This window comes from Ammodytes marinus (genome assembly GCF_949987685.1).
Source record: "Ammodytes marinus genome assembly, chromosome: 7".
Lineage (NCBI taxonomy): Eukaryota > Metazoa > Chordata > Actinopteri > Uranoscopiformes > Ammodytidae > Ammodytes > Ammodytes marinus.
In genome coordinates, this window is record NC_137211.1 from 15,862,868 (window position 1) to 15,878,587 (window position 15,720).

At 43.6% G+C, this 15,720-nt stretch overlaps 1 protein-coding gene across 1 annotated transcript; it reads right to left on the reverse strand.

Moving 5' to 3' along the window:
* Positions 1-748: 748 nt before the first annotated feature.
* Positions 749-15,210, reverse strand: emilin3b (elastin microfibril interfacer 3b). Its single transcript, XM_080031415.1, has 6 exons — positions 14,580-15,210; positions 5,061-5,183; positions 4,075-4,361; positions 3,556-3,881; positions 3,069-3,419; positions 749-2,618 (listed from the first exon to the last, which is right to left on the reverse strand). The coding sequence occupies exons 1-6, from the start codon at positions 14,762-14,764 to the stop codon at positions 1,488-1,490; spliced, it is 2,403 nt and encodes an 800-aa protein (XP_079887541.1). The 5' UTR covers positions 14,765-15,210; the 3' UTR covers positions 749-1,487.
* Positions 15,211-15,720: the final 510 nt, after the last annotated feature.

The following is a 15,720-nucleotide window of genomic DNA, read 5'->3' on the forward strand; positions in this document are numbered from 1 at the left end:
AAAGTTTGAACTCCTCATTTAGTTGCACTTGATCGTATTTTTTTTCCATTTGCCAAGAAAGATCTGGTTGAATTATTGGAATGAAAAAGAGGGATCTGTGACAAACAGATGATAAGGACATTGAGGAGCATATTCAACCCACTTTACCACTTATTGGCAAGTGAATTTGAATGTCTGCATTTAGGAATAAGTTTCACCATAGCTTTCAATCTCCGGCTCAAGACAAGGTGACAGAAACTGTTCCTGTATCTGTGCATGCTATTTTGATATAGAAATGGGCAAAGGTTGCTCATCCAGGTTAGCCTAGCTCAGACACTGGTAGTCAAGGGGAGCAGATCAAAGAGCTAAAAATGTTGACATATCCCTTTAACATGCCCTTCTGTATCTGCCTTTAAAATCATAGTTATTCCAATGTTTCCCTAAACTCTCTAAGCGATCAGATTGTTTTGCCTGAAAACATGAATCATATACTTTATTTCAATAGCTGTTCAAAAATGTAGTGCCTCCAACAAATGTATGTATTATACTTACATTGAGTATTTACATATTAAGTGTAAGTTTATACATGGAAATGCTTACCATCTAATAATAAAACCCCAAATAATAACAAAAATAATTCTATAGCTTACCCTGTAATAACTCCACTGGCGAAAATACAAAGGGTTGTATTTAATTGAGTTGAATAAAATGTCTTTCTTCTTATGTGAATATATGTGAATAAAAAAAAAATGCCACACATTGCCAAGTTGTATGTAAAAAGCACTGCCAGCCCGGGAGTATTTTTATTTTTATTTCTTTCCATCTACTATGCCATTTCATGTGTTGTCACTGTCCCCCAGTGGTGACGTTTGGAACATCTCTTCAACCTGGAGTAGTGCAGCAGGAAACATACACAACTGTCAAAGCAGAAATACATATCATTTGAACATGTGGAAAACAGAGGTTTATAAAAATGTAAATAGCACCAGTTTGACGTACAGTATTTTTTTCTCTCGAAAAGACCAGACAAGTGCCCACACGGAGGATCTCAAGTGTGCTTGTCAGTATAGAGACCCGTAGCAGCGTATTAGTCCAATATCATCCACTTTGTTTTGTTATCGGTTCTCTAATACAAACAGTTTAATAACAATGCAGTCACTTCATATAAGTTAAAAAAGGTAAAATGTGAAAACAAAACAATCATGATCCGAGAAATAAAAACAAATGCCCTATCGAATACAGTCTCAAGGGAAATTTTGCCCGGCTCTACAGCCATATGGTGTATCTTTGTATCCTATTTCTTCCGCTCTCACTTTGCTTGACTAAATACCCATGACATCTGGAGGCACTGGGGTGAAGGAGCTTATTACTTTCACCGCTTCAGTTCATTTGCATCTGTGCAGATGGAATTCGAAGAGAGAGGAGAAGCAGAGGAAGACACTTGAGCCTAATGAGAAGCACACATATGTCTTTTTTTTATTTCATTCTGTGGCTAAGATTCCACTGGTCTACTTTTTGGTTGGCTGCTTCCTTGGCTGTGCAGTCTTTGACTCCTCTTTCAGCTCGCCTAGCTGTTGCGAGTGGTTGGCCAGGGTGCGATTCACTTGGGCCAGGTAGGAGTCTGAGTGTTTCTCAAGCTCTGCCCTGATCCTCTCCAGTTGTTCTGCCAGCTCCCCCAGGCCGCTGCACTGGCCCTCTACCTGGCTCACCCTGCTATCCACGTCCTTCATCTCCTTCTGTACCTCCACCGCTGTGCTCCGACAGCCCTGCAGCTCCCCGGACAGTTGTCTCCTCAGGGCCGAGAGCTCTCCCTTCAGCTGGGCCAGCCGCCTATCCCCGGCCCCCAGGAGCGAGGCTTGGTGTCCCACTAGTTTGGTGATTCCTTGCACCTGGTTGACTAGCTGGTGCTCTCTCTGCTCCCAGGTACTGTTAGCGTGGCCCACTTCGCTCACAATGAAGCCGATGGAGTCCTTGAGGCCCTTCAGAGTGCGGTTCACGGAGTTGATGTTGACCTTCAGCAGGGTGATCTCTCCCTGGACGGAGCCCTCTGTGTCCTCCTGGGCTATTCGGAAGAGCAGGTTCTGCAGGCTGTTGTTCAAGTGGGCCAGCTGTTTGTTATGGGAATCCAGGCGGTCAGTCATCTTCTTCTCCATGCCCTCACACTGCTCCTCTACATCGGTGGCACTGATGCCCCCTGCTGGCGGGGTGGAGGGAGAGCAGGAGGAGGTGCACAGGAGTTCCAGGTCTATTAACTGTTTCTGAATGCCGTCGAGATCTCCCTCCACTCTCCTCCTCACGGACTCGATCTCTGTTTCCAGTGCCGGGACCACCTGACCCTCCAGGAGCGCCGGAGCAGTGGCATTACTCAGCTCCTCCACGGCCACAAACACTCTCTCCTCCAGGGTCTTTAGCTTGTCCTCCATCATGGTCTTGAAGCCGTCCAGACCACCCGGGAGCCCCCCATCAGTTCCACCCTCTGTGGTATTGAGACGGCCCTCTAAGTCCACCAGGCGGGTCTCGATCAGTGTCTCCACATGTATGCTCTGGTCAGTGAGGGCACTCTGGAGCTGTCTCTGAGATTCTGTCAAACCCTTGACCGAATCCTCCAGCAGCAGCACACGCTGGGACAGACTGTTCACCTGCAAAAATCAAGAACCGTTTAGTTCCAATGTCCAGTTATACATTTTGCAAAGTCTCTGTATAGCATAGTCTGAAATCTATAGAATAAGAAGATCAATAACAACCTGTGCAATAAAGGTGAAGCTAGGAGGCAGGTTATCTTAGCTTAGCTTAGCTTAGCTTAGCTACTTCATGAATTTCGTATGACTCCAGGTTGTCGCTGCTTCCGACACAAACCAAGTGCAAAACCACAAACTATCATTTATGTGGTTCTGTTTGTGTATGTATTAAACAAAGGAGGTATTATGTGTTAACTGAAGGGGTGCTGATGGGTTGATTTTATTTCCGTTGGACAGAGAAAAGCTAGCAGTTTCTCCTGCTTCCAAACCATTCCTTCTGTCCACACTTTGTGGTGTCACCTGTTTACTGCATGCTGATCATATAATGTAACAGTCACATCGGTGTCATACCTGCCCACAGCAGCTCTCAGTGAGAGTCAGGCCCTGGATCTGAGCCTGCAAAGTGCCCAACTCCTCCCTGAGCCCGGTCTCTCTTCCATCCAGTGACTGCTGCATCTGCTCCTGGCCATCCATGTGGTCCCTATGGCACTGCTTCTGCACCTCCCCCATTTTGGAGTCACAGTGGCTCACCAGACCGGTCAGACGGCGCTCAAAGCCATCAAGGATCTCAGCCCGTACACTAGCCAGCTTGGAGTCTAGGATTACGTCCAGATGAGCAGTGGAGCTGGAGCCAGGGATGGGCCGGCCTCTAGCCCCATCCAGCAGCCTCTTCAGCTGGCCATCATGACCCAGGACCATCCCCTATACGGACGCACACGTGTTTTTGGGAGGGAAAATAGCATTTTATTTCAAAAAAAGGAGAAGGAGAACTGACAAATGATCCATCTGTACAGATATTCCATCAACTGATCTTGGTACAAGCAAAGTTGTACGTTACCTGAATCTCTTCTAAGATGTGAGTTTTGGCTCGCAGCTCATCTCTCACTTGTGTCACCCTGCCCGCTAAGTCTCCGAAACCGGTGATGCTTTCTCCTCCTTCCAGTCCATCTGGAGTCCCATCTGGGATCAACCCAATCCCCACTGCAGAGTCGGGCACCCGGGGAGCGTTGGGTAGCAGGGACACCAGAATTTTGTTGGTGTCCTCCCGGAGTGATGTGCGCAGTCGTTCCTCAAGGCCAGCAACCACCCCATTGAGAGTGTCCAGACCTTGGGTGAGGCGACGCAGGTCGTCCTCCATGCGGTCCAAGCGTTCACCAGTCACTCCTGAAATACCAAATGTGTTTCCTTGATTTTCAACGATCAAACAGAAATGAGAAAGCATGATTTGTTTGGAGGAAAGTCTGCTAGCACAGAAGAATAAATGATGCGGCACTGAGAGTTTGCAGGCGGGAGAAAGAAAAAAAAAGGATCTTGCTCAAATACACACACACACACACAAACACACATGCGCACACACCTGTAGGTATTGGTCTGTGGTCAGGCACGCTGGGCAAGGGTCGGCCAGGCTCCAGCTGGCCTCCTCCAGGCTTCTGGTCAATGGGAGGTTTAGGACCATGGGGATAGCCCTTCACGCCTGGGCGATGGGGCAAAGCCGCACCCTTGAAAGGTGGCATCAATACGTCAGGTAGCGATGTGGGTCCATCATAGCAGTTTTCTCCAGTGTAGCCAGGACAACATTTCCACTCCATCTCTGTCACTGTTTTAAAACCCACCTTATATGTAGGCTTGTAGAATGTCCTGTACCTAAAGGAAACATGATGTAAAAAAAACATATTTAAAATCAAATGTTAAAAGTATATAAGAAGAGTATAAGTATTAGTTTAATTTGTTTTTACTAATTAGGAGCACAAAGAAAGTGAGGGAAGGGATAGGAATATGGTAGGTGCGGGGCATAGATAAAAGGATGGAGTTGTGCTCTATTGGATTAAACAAGGATTAGTGGGAGATTAGATGATTAAGATAAATTAAAATGTAAATGGGTGTGGCATTACAGGATTGAACCATGGCCGGCACCCATCTTCAATGTTATCTTGTTTAGGCTGAATTTCCTTCTGATGAATGAATTCAATTATCTCTATCCCACACATACTCACTTTACTCACTCCTTTAACATCCCCTGCTTGGGAGGCTTTTAATAAAAGGCATGTGAAACTAATTCACAAATCAGTTAGCTTCTGCTTGTCTCTCTCTCTAGAAGAACACAAGTGTGCATGCAGCTGTGAAACTGAACCTCCTCCTGAGGGAAGCACATCGTATGAACACTAGAGGGCAGAATTGATATAGAGTATATTCTTCCACATCCTGTATTCGACTAAATGGGAAATAAGGACACATTTTAAACTTCACAAACTCACTTGGACTCGGACTAAAATCGTCAAAGCTGTAAATTGGATGTTTTAGCGGTTACGTGTAATTAATGTCTTCTTTGTTTGAAAGACTTACATGACAACAGGACATAATTGACCCCATATGCACTTGGTGGTGTACTCAGCCTTCACATAGGTAGATACTCCATCCTGCATGATGCATGTGATGTTCTTCTGGACCACATAGGCACAGTGGTTTCTGTGGAGACAATAGATTGACATAAGATTTCAACAATTTACAGCGCTGATATATACAGTATCAACATTATACCAATCACAGTTAGTCAACAGTACAAATATTTTGCTCTTGTCTGTTTGTTGATCTCAAGCACCCTTGGGTCCCTGCGAGAGGCATTCTATGAAATTAAGTTATTGTTATTATTAAACAGCAACCAGTGACAGTGACTGACGGAAAATGTTAAAATCAGTCGCAATCTAAAAAAGTGTCACAACTTTGGTCAACCTCACTCAGTTATGCAAGTAATACAGCATTATTCTAGCAAACAGTAGCCAGCCTGAGCTACTGGTCATACCACAGACCATGTGAGCCTGTATCAGCAAATACCCAAATGTATTGGATTGAGGAAGGGTCTGTTTCAATGCCTGGATTACGTTCAGTGATATGTCCCTTTAAAATGCTGCTGCAGCTCCACCTCCAGCTGGGAAATGAAATGATTTCTTTGAAACACATTAGTCATTTGGCTATGAAGCCTCCCTTGAGTTCAGTCCATGCAAGCTTTACTGCACATGTTTAATTTGATTAGTATGTCTGTTCTCTATTATGTTGTATAGTGATCGTTTCATACTGGTCATGCTTGTCTTTCTAATCTATACCTCAGATCAAATTTCAAATTCTCTGTTTAATCTTAAAAATCATGAATGTGAGGATGCTTTGCGTTTGCTGAGCTTCATCTAAATTGATTGTCTTTCGTTTCCTTCTATTTGAAAATTATTCTTCAGCATTATTCTCACCAATTTAAAACACATTTGACATCCTCATTTATGTACATTTTTAAAAGCTCAACTAAACAAGAAAATATGAAGAGAAGAAATAAATTAAAAAAAAAACGTTTTCAATTATGGTCATGCTTACATTTGTCCAGAATTAAATCACATATGAACTTCACTATACTTTGAGCGGTTGTTGCATCATGCTAGCTAGATCTTCGCTGATCCTTCTCTCGCACTTTATTGCCAGTGCAGCTACAGCAACTGCTAAATGTTCCCCCGGCCCTTTGCAACACAGGAAACGATGATCTGTGCTCTTTAGGCTCACATGTGAAGCATTTCTTACACTCAGAGGGGAGCGTTTAGAAACACATGCAGTACTTAACATTGCTACACAGCTGTTTCAGGACAAATAGAAGTGTCTAGAGGAGCAAAGGGGGTGACACAGGGGCCGAGGACGATTTACACGCCAAGTTAACAGGTTCAGAGGGCTGACAGGCAAGACAGACTGTCTTTGAGAAACTGCTGCAATGCTGCTGCCTTCTGCTCTGTGTTAACGGAGTGTGTGTGTGTGTGTGTGTGTGTGTGTGTGTGTGTGTGTGTGTGTGTGTGTGTGTCACCACTCTCCCTGTGTTGACATATATGCTAATAGCAGTGGAAGGAAAAGGGCAGGAGTCAGAATGACAGAGCTCCTTTCATACCAGCCTGACAGCCTGCTGCCAGGTTGTGCCGTGTTGAGGAAGTGGTGGTTATGACCTGAACTGATGTGGTTTGATGGAAGTTATTAAAGCACTCAAAAAGTCACACTGGCAATTCACTATTTTCTGCAGATTTTTTTTTTCATTTTGCAAAAAACATGGAAATCTAACCGGAGACATTGTTTTTGTATATATCAGATGGTGCTTATGTATACGAAACGAGGACTGAAAGCTTAATCTGACAAGATAAGATGGGCTGAAATCATATATTCTGGTACTTTCTTCTCTCATGAAAACTCTTAACTCTTGTGCTCCTTTCATGCAAATGCTGCTGTTACGAAGCTGCTTATACGTTGCTTTTTTTCTGTATTTTTCTTCTCCACCACCTCTTACTGTGGGCTTGTTTTTTTTAAATAATAGGTAGGAAAAATTGTCATCCAGAGAATATCAGCCCATACTGTAGGTGAGTGATCTATGTATCATATTGTTAGAACTTTAACAGTGTTAAATTAGCATGGCTTCTCCCCATAAATGAAGGAGTTAGGAAAAGTGACTTAGGAAAAGTGAAAGTGTGAGTTGGGTTAGGGTTAGTTTCTATAGGCATATAATACTTTTTTTGACAGCTGATGGAGAGCAGACCTGATGCATGAGTATGTCTGTGTATACACTACAGTACGTGCTGGACCTTTCTCACATTGCATGCAGAGCTGATTAGCCCAGTGAAAAGTGGCTATGTTCAGCGATATGTTTGTCAGGTGCACATCTGGGAGGTGCCAATGACCTTCACAATGCCTGAAAATTGCAGGAATCCAGATGTACAGTACATTGCTCTCTGTCTCTGTTTCTGCCACTTTTCTCTCTCTCTCTCTCTCTCTCTCTCTCTCTCTCTCCCAGTCTGCTCTTTGCCTGTTCTCACATATCTGTCAATGTCATTTGGGTCTCTGAGTGATACTTTATCCTCAGTGTCTTGCAGACAGAGGGGCTCTGGCTATGTGAGAATCAGAGGCGAGCGCTGAGATAAATCCTGTCCCTCTGCGCTGCAGTGTCGGTCAGGGCAGCCGCAGGTCACCTCCTCTGCTGTGTAAAACATGTAGGGAGCCAACGTTGAGCTTCAACTTGAGAGATAGTGATAGCGTGCATGTGTATGTGAGCTGAACAGACACAGACACTCTCACACACGTGCACGCCTCATACACATTCAATGAGGCTTACGGCCATTTATTTTTTTAAATCTCATATCCGCAGAGACCACATAGTTCTGCAGGATGAGGATTGAACGAGTGGCATTGTGTATATGGCCAGGAATCCGAGTCAATGATGTTTAAAGGGAAATATGTAAGAAAACAAATGCAATTTTCTCAGCCACCAGGGTAGGTGAGAACTTTGTGTGTGTGTGTGTGTGTGTGTGTGTGTGTGTGTGTGTGTGTGTGTGTGTGTGTGTGTGTGTGTGTGTGTGTGTGTGTGTGTGTGTGTGTGTGTGTGTGTGTGTGTGTGTGTGTGTGCGTGTGCGTGTGCGTGTGCGTGTGCGTGTGTGTGTGTGTGTGTGTGTGTGTGTGCGTGTGCGTGTGCGTGTGCGTGTGCGTGTGCGTGTGCGTGTGCGTGTGTATGTGTGTGTGTGTGTGTGTGTGTGTGTCTGGTAAATGGATGAGACGTCCTGATCCAGTATGGTCTGAGATCAGAGCAATACGGAGAGGAAAGAGCAAAGGAGAGAGGGGAGTGTTGGCCTTCACTGAGCTATTTTCACACTCACCCTTCCACCAATGTGGCACAAGGAGACTGGTTTTAGACAGTATAAATACGTTCTGAGGTTTGTTTTAGCACTCATTGGTGACAGATGGTAGCGGTGGGCCTCACAGGATAGTCAAGTCAGTGCCAGACAGTAAAAGTCAAGTTAACCTTATTTATGAGTTTCATAAAATAAATTAAAAAAATTGCATTGGACAATTAAACACACAACTGCAACAGTCATTATGATAGTGGTGGAAGTAGTGTGTGATCTTACTAATTTGTCAAGGAGAAACTACAGGTTTTCAAACCATATTTAAAGCTGTCATTCGATGGCAGGTGAACAGTTTGGGGCAGCAACAGCAAAACAATACCTGCTGTGACTTGGAAAATACCTATAGTTAAGAAGGTCAGAGGATTCGGAAGTCGCTTACACACATAATACATTTTAACGAGGCAAAGGGTCTAGAGACAGCTGCTAACTTTGACCTGACAATATATCACAATTCTATAGCAAACTCTCCAACAGTTGTTGTGTCAGCATCCGCATGGTGGGATAGAGGAAATGTAAGCACCACCAAATCACATTAGGGCTTCATCCTCTGAGCACCATACATGTCTGTGCCCAATTGCATGGTAATGCTGGCCAATAGTTTGTGAGACATTGAAGTCTAGCTCAAAGTAGACTGGCCAATTGACCAACCAACATTGCAATCCCCGGAGCCACACTCCACTCAAATCTCTAACTGCAGCTGATTAGTATGCTTTATTTGACTGAACTTACCAATGTGATTACATTCGCCCCGTCTGGTATAAACATTTTTAAAAAAACAGGGCCTTGAAGAATGTTCTAAAGGGCCCGATCCTACTCCAGTTTTACCCATTGCCTGTTTGAATCATTTAAGGTACGGATCCAGCAAAATTAGTTTTTTTTTGCCAAAGTGCAAACTGACTTCCTCTGTATTTCTTTACAGCTGCTGTAAATTGTATTTAAGATATATTGTAATGATATTTCACATATTGTACACTGGTGTTTGAATGTTTTTTTTATTATCTTTTGTGCATTATAAGAAACAACACATTTGAATCCCATTGTAAATAGTCATACAGACAAAATTATGAAAATAAATGTCAAGTCAATATTATTTACATAGCTCAATATCATACATTTCAATTAGCCTCAAAGGGCTTAACAATTTGTAAAGCATATACCCTCTGTGCTCACACCTCCAATTCAGATCAGGATATGGTGTACACAATCCATAAAAAAAAATTAAAAAAACACACACTACGAACGCATTTTGAGTAGATAAAACATATGTGAAAATGTGGCTCCATATCTCCAGATGATCCACACCCTCACTGAGCCACCCAACCCCAACTGACTGAACTGATTGATTCTAATTCCTCTGTGTGGTTAACTCCAAGGTGCACCTTCCACCTTCCACCTGACCCTACTCAATTCCTCCCCAATCAACATCAAAACAGTCTTCACCTTTCCATACCCTGACAGGCAAGACATGCTTACTATTTCTCAAGCCCCACTTCCCTCCCTCTCACCCCTAACACCCTTTTAACACCAAAATATTGTCTCTTTTTTCTTCTCTGTCATTGCAGCGTATCGTTTCCGCCAGTCTGGTCCCACTGTAAATATTTCCAGTATAGTATTACAGTTCCCTAAATCGCCTCCCAGCTTCCCAGGGGGAAAGCAGAATTCCCATCTCCGATTCTCACGTGGAACGTTTTCTGAAAATATTATTGCTTCTGGACCTCCACCCTCTGCTGGGCCCAAAAAAACCAAAACACACAAAAAAAAACCCTTACCTTTCGATTCCACTTTTTTTCTTGTAACCTTTCTCTTTTTTTTCTGCAATACCCTCAACCTGCTCTAATCTCTGTTGATTCATCTACGCATACCAGTCCTGCTTTTGCCTCTCTTTCTAATATACTGTATTATGATTTTACACAAAGGCCCCCTCAGTGTTGACTCATCATGACCCTGACATCATGGGCCCTCTGCGCTACCATTGTTTTGACGTTGCAGCACTAAAATGCTCACCTGCCTCATTACTGACCGCTCTCCCACCTGCAGGGTTCTTGACTGTTTGAACCCAGGCCTCTGACAAATTTATGACTTCAACAGGGCCAGATAGAAACCAGGCAATCTTTAATAGGACCTTTAACAACCGTGTCTATATAGGCTATAACCAGTCTCCTCCAGGGCCCATCTCTTCCGATATATGCATTTTAATGAAACCTATTTCTAGCCAACTGGCCTGTCTTGAAAGCCCCCATGGTGCTGGGGCTGATTGACGTTGCTCTTGTGGCTACTGATTAGGGCTGAAGGAACTACGTGATACTCCCAGCCCTAGGACCAATGGGATCACATTGTCATTCACTGCCAGCTCTCGTTATTATAGTTTAAAGGCAGACCACTATACTTTAAAATGTGCTTACATTTAGTCCATAAGCAACAAGTCCTCACTATAGCCACAAAAGCATGTTTTGCCAACATAATTTTTTTTATTATAAATAATAAGTTAGAAGTTGAACAGCAATATATTAGTATGATGTATGATAGTATTCATGTTGTTCTGTTGTGCTGTACTTTTCTCTTGGAGTACGTTAAGAGGCTCAAACAACAGTAGTGAAAAACACCAATAACTTATCCTCAGGCATTTCCCAAAGCACATAATCTGCTTTTGGCAAAGAAATGCTCTCTGCGTTTTTGAGTGTTTAAACATAATCGTATAGGCTCGTTATATGTAAATGTTTGGGGGATGAAATCAGTAGCAATGTGTACAGGAGACGGATGATGAACAAACCAAACAACGACCCAGTAAATCACTAAGAGATTCTTCTAGAAAGACAAAATTTTTATTAAAAAAAAAAGACAATTAACGTGAAACTTGGCAAAATGTATGAATCTACAAATACAAATATTTTCTGATAATGATAAGCCCTACACTGTTTAAAAGGGCGGGAGGGAAATCGGAACTTCCAGTTTCGGTTCCAGATGCGGGAAAAACCTTGTTTGAGTGACAGCATCCTAAAAATCCAGCTTAAGCTGTGTCAAGCGTAAAACTTTCCCTTCCATAAAAAATATAATTTTGACAATCTTCAATATCAAGTTGCTTGGATTCATTCTTTTGTAAAGAAGAATTTTGTGCATCAAAAAAAATGTGTAAGGCCTTAGCATATTAAACGGTAAAAATCCATAATGTGTCACCTGTGTTTTTTTTCCGTAAAGAATTACAAACATTTTAGCAGTAAGGTCGGTGACAGTAGTTAGTTTCATAAAATATGTGTTGCTAAGGATCTTGGGAATGTACTGCCCAGCCTCTATGACCCTCAGCAGGAGGCTGGCTCCATTGCTTCTTCCACCACTGGACACTCAACGCAAACGTACAACAACAACAACGCATAACCCCTGACCTCTACCAATTCACTGACCTTTCCCCCTTGATCTCTGTCCAATACATCATCGAAAAAGCCCCCTGATAAGTATCTAATCTGATCAGCGAAGACGTGTGGCATCTGCTAGGATCCTAATTGGTTTATACGACACCTATGTCCCAGTGATGGATTTATGTCTCTTGGATTATCTTTCACCTGTTGTTTGGCATTTTGTGTGATAGTGGTATGTTACAGTGCAATGTGGTGAGAGATGCTGGGAAGATGCTTGACACATGTCTGTGTTCTTCCTTTTGCTTTGTGACCTATGCAATAAACGTCAAGATTTCAAATGTAAATGTGTCATTACTTGAAACCAAACCACTCCAGGAACTCTGCCCTATAAGCCACATATGCACAGTTGTAGCCATGCATGGGCCAATAAGCTTCCGTGCAATAAAGCTGCGATGGGTACAGAAAAGTAACTGTCTAAGATGTCACATGTCAGGGACCAGACATATTTTTCTCACTGTAGCAAGTGGTTGCACCAAGTGAAAGGAATGACAGTGAAATCCAGCCACTCGCTTTGCTGCCAAAACACAGATAATAATTCAATGTGAAGAAGAAGAAAAAAAGGCATGTGGTGCACCAGCAACAGCTGAGAATTTTTAAATATCTCATCAAAAAACAAAGGCATGTTTTGTCCATGTGACTGTGTGGTTAATGAGAAACAAGGAGTTTGTATTTAGAAGCTGTAAAGGCACAAGGGTGAAATCCTTCACAAAAATAAACACAAACAGACAGACACACACACACACACACACACACACACACACACAAACACAGATACACACATACATACACACACACACACACACACACACACACACACACACACACAGAAACCCATATACACATACACGCGCCATAGCACGTGTGTTATTTTTAAGTCTCTATTTCCACTGACCAATGAGGCTGACAACAACTGAGCTCATATATCTGTGGTGGTGGTCTGACAATGACATGTCCCTGGGGCCCACTGTGTCCAAGATGGTCAGCAGCTCTTGTATAAACACTAATGTTGGACACAGGCGCACGTGGGGGAACATTACCAGCTACCAGCAACAAGCAATTACTGACCATCTGCCATTACTCTTCAGTTGGTTTGGTAGAGAACAATCGCTTTTAGGGATTGAGGCTTTGAAATGTATTGGGCATAAACATGGCTGAATATAAATAACCCTCTTCGGTGCCACTGTCAAAAAGTAAATGTAATCCTATGTCATATGCCAACAGAATAAAGTGAACAGCAAAGGGTCAGATATGAGAAAAAACAGGGCACAACAGATTGCATTATATGTAGACATAAAAATAAGCGTTCAGAAGAGAAACACAAGGAAATATTGAAGGAAATATTTGGTCAAAAATGGCATTTAAATTTCCACACGTGTTGAATAATACATCAAATGTGATTCTTTGATAGGGTAATGAGTGAATGACTCTAATTACTTTTCTAGAAAGTGTTATGTAAAATCTTATATGTTGCATTTCACTGATCACTGGTGAGAAAGAAAAGTTGCAAGTGCTAGTGGTTGCCTTAGAAGAAGTGCTGGCTGAGTCCATATGCATGGAAATGGTAAGGAGATGGTTGGAGGAAGGTTATATATTGTACATTGTTTGGTGAGAAGGTTAAAGGTGGAGAGGGAATGGATTTGGGTGAGGGATGCTGCAGGGCTCATTCCCTAGAGGTGACGGGACAGGGCAGGCTAAGTGGGGCCGGGCCAGCAGCCGTGCTCTGTGGCGGTTTGAGTGGAGCAGCAGGTAGCTGGGGGAGCTGTCCAAAGACATAACAGTTCTCAGGGGAAGCCAAGCAAAAGAGATGGAAAAGGAAGGGAGGAAAAACTAAAAGAGCCCTGCAGGCCCTACATCCGCCATCTCTGTCCAGGCAAAATATATCCGCGAGGCTCTGTTTCATCTCCTGGCTTAATGGCTTTCAAATAGCATGCATAACTTGGGGAATTGTATTCCTTTCTGCCCATGTGGTGTGACTGTCCTGACAATATCTCAATCCAGTGTATTTACTTTACATCACGGATGACTGAGTTGAAACAGGAGAAGATCCTTCCACTCTTTTTGTTGATACTGGAAGATTTAGGTGGAGGCAAAAACAAATCAAATCGCAATCCCGATGCAAACTCAGTTGAGACCACTGTGTGATTCCTTTAGTATTGATTGGAGATTAGTTGCACCACTCCCTACTGGCAGCGGGTGCCAAGGTTTACTATCAATCGAAGGCCCACTTCCCACCGCGGACAAACACACACACACACACACACACACACACACACACACACACACACACACACACACACACACACACACACACACACACACACACACACACACACACACACACACACACACACGCACACATAGAGGCAGGGATGTATCAATACTCTTTCATCAACTCAGCACACCTCCTTGCTGCACCATCACGACCATAATGATGGCTTTATTTGTTTTCTCGCTCTGCAATGTTTACCCGCAGCCACATAACAGATGGTTTTAGGTGTGAACCACAGAAAATGGCCAATGGTGAATAAGAGAGAAACAGGGATTTGTTACCAAGCCGATACCCTAACTTAAACCATACGTCTGCATCTTACCGGTGACATGCTTTTCTCAGGGGATATACAGTATTGAGGTGGGTCATGCTTGGCAAGTGCTCTAGCTACTTGGAATTCTTTTTGAAATCAATACCCCGCAGCATGGGAAGGGAAATAAATTGTGCATTAGCGTGATGTGACATGTCCAAAAAACGGAGCACTTACTTGTGACGGGTCATGGGCTTGTTTGGTGAATGGTGAGGGTTGAGTCCAGCCTTGTACAGGTTGTATCTGTTTCCATAGATAGGGTTGACATGGCCTCCATAGAAAGTTCCTTTACTGTCCACCACAGAAGGCAACACTCCCAAGAGAAAGATCTGTGCAACCAGTTGACTCAACTTGGTCCTCATTGTTTTTTTTGTTTTTTTTTAAATGCTCAGTAAATTCCTTGAAAAATTGCAACCGGCTGCGGATGGAAAACAGGGTAAGAAAAAAAGTGATAGTTGTAGAATTCTCAAAACAAAAAGCTTTACTCAAGTTCCCCCAGCTCACATGCAGTCTTGCCCTTCCTCAGTGGGCCCTGAAGGAGACATGGAGCCCAAACAGCTGTAGCATCAGCAGCATCTCGCCCTGCACGCCTTCAGCTTGCACACCCGCCACAGTCTGAGCACACATAGGACAGAGCAGAGGGAAAACTAGGGAGGCTGAAGAGGGAGGGGGGAGGAAGAGGGGCAAGGAAAACAACACAAAGGTGTGCTGGAGGAAGGGGAAAGGATAAGAGGAGAGCAGGACAGAGGAAAGAGGGAGAGAAGTGCGCGTGAGTGTGTCTCAAGGAAGGTTTCGGGCTCCCAATGCACCGACACAAACCCACACACACATGCAAGTGTGTTTGAGACCTGCTGACTATAGGCTCAACCCTCCAAGTCCTCTGCACTGTGCATGAGTGAGTGAGTGAGTGTGTGTGTGTGTGTGTGTGTGTGTGTGTGTGTGTGTGTGTGTGTGTGTGTGTGTGTGTGTGTGTGTGTGTGTGTGTGTGTCTGTGTGTGTGTGTGTGTGTGTGTGTGTGTGTGTGTGTGTGTGTGTGTGTGTGTGTGTGTGTGTGTGTGTGTGTGCAAGAAGCAGTGTGCTGCTCTGCTGCCTCTAACGGGGCAGGGAGTCAGACAGCCTGTATTTGCATATCCCACCCCAACGTTAGCCTGGCTGCTCTGCACAAAGGGTAGATATGATTTGGTGACTCTTTCCCTCTTTCTCACACACATAAATGCAAACACACCTTCAAATCAGATTCACATAGTAAAAAAAGGGCTGTTACTTGATTGTAGTACTTAAGCTTTGTGCATAATTTCTCCTAGTCTGTCCACCTCCT

Excerpts from the sequence above, each read along its gene's own strand:
- emilin3b (XM_080031415.1), bottom strand. The coding sequence starts at position 14,764 with ATGAGGACCAAGTTGAGTCAACTGGTTGCACAGATCTTTCTCTTGGGA. Across the intron at positions 5,184-14,579 it reads AAGCCCATGACCCGTCACAA|AAACCACTGTGCCTATGTGG; the intron begins GTAAGTGCTCCG and ends TTGTCTCCACAG. Across the intron at positions 2,619-3,068 it reads CTGAGAGCTGCTGTGGGCAG|GTGAACAGTCTGTCCCAGCG; the intron begins GTATGACACCGA and ends TGATTTTTGCAG.